The 3,739-nt window shown below is 34.8% G+C and overlaps 1 protein-coding gene across 1 annotated transcript; it reads left to right on the top strand.

The window, feature by feature from the left end:
* On the top strand, window positions 1-3,736 carry LOC111375191 (protein SGT1 homolog). Its single transcript, XM_022997993.1, has 6 exons — window positions 1-325; window positions 816-885; window positions 1,600-1,724; window positions 2,374-2,506; window positions 3,344-3,440; window positions 3,560-3,736. The coding sequence occupies exons 1-6, from the start codon at window positions 163-165 to the stop codon at window positions 3,734-3,736; spliced, it is 765 nt and encodes a 254-aa protein (XP_022853761.1). The 5' UTR covers window positions 1-162.
* The last annotated feature ends 3 nt before the right edge of the window (window positions 3,737-3,739 follow it).

The following is a 3,739-nucleotide window of genomic DNA, read 5'->3' as shown; positions in this document are numbered from 1 at the left end:
TGTAGCATGGTAACATCGTTGTAATTTCCTGGCTTCGCTATGAAACGTTAACTTGTATAAAATTTCTGCCTCTTTCTCCAGCCGATTGTCAGAATCTAGAGAGTGCCCGGATGCTAAAACCCGTTGACGCGTAACTGAGTCAATCAATCAAACATTCAATCAATGGCGACGTCGGATCTGCAGAGGAAGGCGAAGGAAGCTTTCATCGACGACCACTTCGAACTGGCCATTGACCTCTATTCTCAGGCCATCTCGTTAAATCCTAACGACGCCGAGCTCTTTGCCGACCGCTCTCAAGCCAACTTCAAACTCTGCAACTTCACCGGTAAATGTGAAAATTTTACTGTTTTTAAGTGTTTGTGTGTGGCTGCTGATTTTAGGAAATTGTTTGTATGCTGGTCGACTCCTATATTTATGAAAATTGTGATGTGTCTTGCACTTGACGGGCTTGTTGAAGACAATTTAAATTTAATAATGTATCCCCTCTGTAAGTTGGTATTGCTTGAGATTTTTTTCAATGGGAAGGGTAATTGATGTTTTGCCATTTATAGAAAACCTTTATGTTTTCCTGAAATAGCTATTTCGGGGGTGGGGGCGGTGTTCGTTAGGGATATTATAAAACTATATGGTGAATGGAGTAGTGTTATTGTGTCTATGAATTATGACTTTGTTGAAGAGTTTGTGGAGTTCATCAATCATCATGAGTATACTTTAGCTTGTCTTAATTTTTTTGTTTTGCTCTGTATACCAGTTATATGATCTTATAAACTGATTTTGAGGTTGGTAATTATTTTCTTTAAAATTTTGACGAGCAGAAGCTGTTTCTGATGCGAATAAGGCAATTGAGTTGGACCCTACAATGGCCAAAGCGTATCTGCGTAAAGCGTGAGTTATTTTGATTGATTCTGATGATATTTCATTAGTAATTAGCGGTCTGAAATTGTACTTTGGGTGTTGATTTGCATTGCAAACACTTGTCTCGTGTTGGGCGGGAGGCTTTTTCACCTTGAATTTGAGACTTTATTAAATAGATGATGCTATGTTACCATGTTCAATCAGATTTTTCAATTCCATGAACTGCTTTTCTTGTTCCTTTTTTTCCCCTGCAGGTCATAATGATTGGGTCAATTAGATATCGAGGTTCATTTTTCTCATCAGGATTTGCATTGTATTTTTTTTTTCTTGTTGTTTGAATTCATAAAAATTTTAGCGCACAGATCTAGATCCATTTCTGCATGCCGAAGCTGTAACTTATCTTTTTTCCTTTTACACCATATTTGTATTCTCTTCTAAAAATGAATTTAAGCCTCGAAATAAAGGCTTTGAGCTAATGCTGGGATCACGAGTTAGTCTAAAGTTTATTGTTACAATATATTACTATTTCAACTGAATCATTTATGGCAATCATTATTCTGTTTATTCTCTTATCTTTTTTATTTTTATTATTTTTTTAAAGATTAGATGTAATTGCTTGTGGGCTCTATTGACTATCATTATTTTTATGGAAAATAAACATGACAGAGTGAATATGTGTGCTTTCTTTTCATAGTTTTGCTGCCAAATATAAATTATTAAATTATTTTTATTCTTTGCTTATAGCAAGGCATGTATCGAGCTTGAAGAATACCAGACTGCTAAGACAGCCTTGGAAAGTGGCACCTCTTTAGCACGAACTGATTCCAGGTTTATTGACCTGATTAAAGAATGTGATGAGCTCATAGCAGGTAATTTTAATGGCNCCTCCAAAAAAAAAAAAAAAACCATAGATGAATCCGAGCTTATAAGTTTCGATCTAAATTCCCTGTCAATCCACCTTCCCATTCACCTCATCCTAGAAATGGCCAATTTTCAAGAGATGAAGTTTCTTTCTCTATATGTTTTCATTGAATGAATACACACAACAAGAAGCATGCTGATATCTGATTTGAATATCCTACCCTAAAACATTAGGGCATGTTTTATGTAGATTTTTTATTGCTAGTTTTTGTGAAAAAATAAGTTTTTTGGAGAATGTGTGATTAAAAGTAGTGAAAAGTTATGGGTGTACATACAAAATTATTTTATTGGGAGAATCAGTGGTCGAAAATGAGTTAGGGAGAAATTGAATTCTAAAGAATCTGTACCAAACAGGGGCTTAATGTTTCTTTTCCATTTGTTCCTATTAGAAACAAGGCAATACATTTGAACTACTATAAGTATTGATAGTTTTCAGTTCTTGCTGAACTTTCGCAATTATGTGTTCACTTGCATTAATACTTCACGTATAATTTGAAATATGAATGCTCCACTGCAAATGCCTCAATTACTGGTAGGTAATTGAATGGAGCACTATGTTCATGTCTATTAAATCCCAAATTTAACTGCTTATTTCAGAGGAAGCTGGAGAGCTGCCTAAAGAATTGCCGGATAAAGTCACGACGAGTGTAGTGACTCCTAATGATGTGCTGCCAGCCATTACCTTGTCCAATCAAAAAACAACGGTGTCATCGACCAAACCTAAATACAGGTTAGAATTCTTGCCCACATAGTGTAATCATGGGTTCACTAATTGCACATTTAGCATTATTTTTTGGGTGCTGCTTTCTTTTTCGTTATTTTTCTCCTGTTGATTTTTCTTATTATTTACAAATTGTCTTTAGCTGTCCACACATATGTTCAGTCATTATGAGCTTTAAGTCCTGTCTGGTTAAAAGAGAATGTGGAGTTGAGTGCCAATCATGTAGTTTAGGGAAAAATAAAAAACTAAATGGAAATATATAGTCAATAATTATATAGAAATTTCAATCCCATATTATTTTATCCCATTTTATTTTAGGGATAAGTTTTGCTTATTGCTGGAAATTGCTTACAAAGGGCTGATAGGTTATTTCTGAAAAGACTGCCAGTCTAACCTCTCAAGTCTCAAATACTAGGGCAAGGAAAAAATGAAAAAGAAATACCAACAATAATTATCTATTGTGGAAACTAACTTCTGGCAGTACATGAAACTTGTCAAGTTGGTCTTTCAAGCTAAAAATTCTAAAGAAAAGCAACCCAAATCCCTCCCCTGCCCAGGTTGAAGATCTCCTGCTCTCTCACTTCTTTATACAAATTTTCTGCCCAAGCCATTCCTTCCTTTTCAATAGTCAATTCGGAGACCTCAATCCAGAATCACAAGTTTTCCATTAGTAATATAAAATTGCCCCATCATGGGATGATCCATTAATTCTTGACGTGCTTTGAGTGTTGTTAAATGTCAGTAAATGATTTTTTTCGTCTCCTTAAATCCTTTCACAAGTTTTAACAATAAACTTAACCTTTTTTTAGGAATGTTTGCAGTTCTTAGTTTTGTTTTGTCTTGCAGGCATGAATTTTATCAAAAGTCTGATGAAGTGGTTTTAACAATATTTGCAAAGGGTATACCAGCTGACAAGATCGTGATTGACTTTGGTGAACAAATAGTATGTATACAAAATCCATTAGTTTTGTCATCCTGTTATCAATTTCAAGGTCCTTACAGTGATTTTGGCTACTTACATGTTAATTTTTTATTTTATTTTTATCCTTGGTTTTTATTCAGCTCAGTGTCACCATCAATGTACCTGGTGAAGAAGCATATCATTTTCAACCTCGGTTATTTGGAAAGGTGATGTCTGAACTTCATATGCTTGACAGATTTTTTCCTTCAAGTTCATGTTTGATATGCTGTAGTGGACGTGTGGAGCGTACAGGATTTCAGATTCTTTTTCTTTCTTAATAC

Source organism: Olea europaea, unplaced genomic scaffold (assembly GCF_002742605.1).
Source record: "Olea europaea var. sylvestris unplaced genomic scaffold, O_europaea_v1 scaffold1346, whole genome shotgun sequence".
NCBI classification, from domain to species: Eukaryota; Viridiplantae; Streptophyta; class Magnoliopsida; order Lamiales; family Oleaceae; genus Olea; species Olea europaea.
Note: the sequence above shows the minus strand (reverse complement) of the source record. Positions and strands in the feature narration are given on the sequence as shown.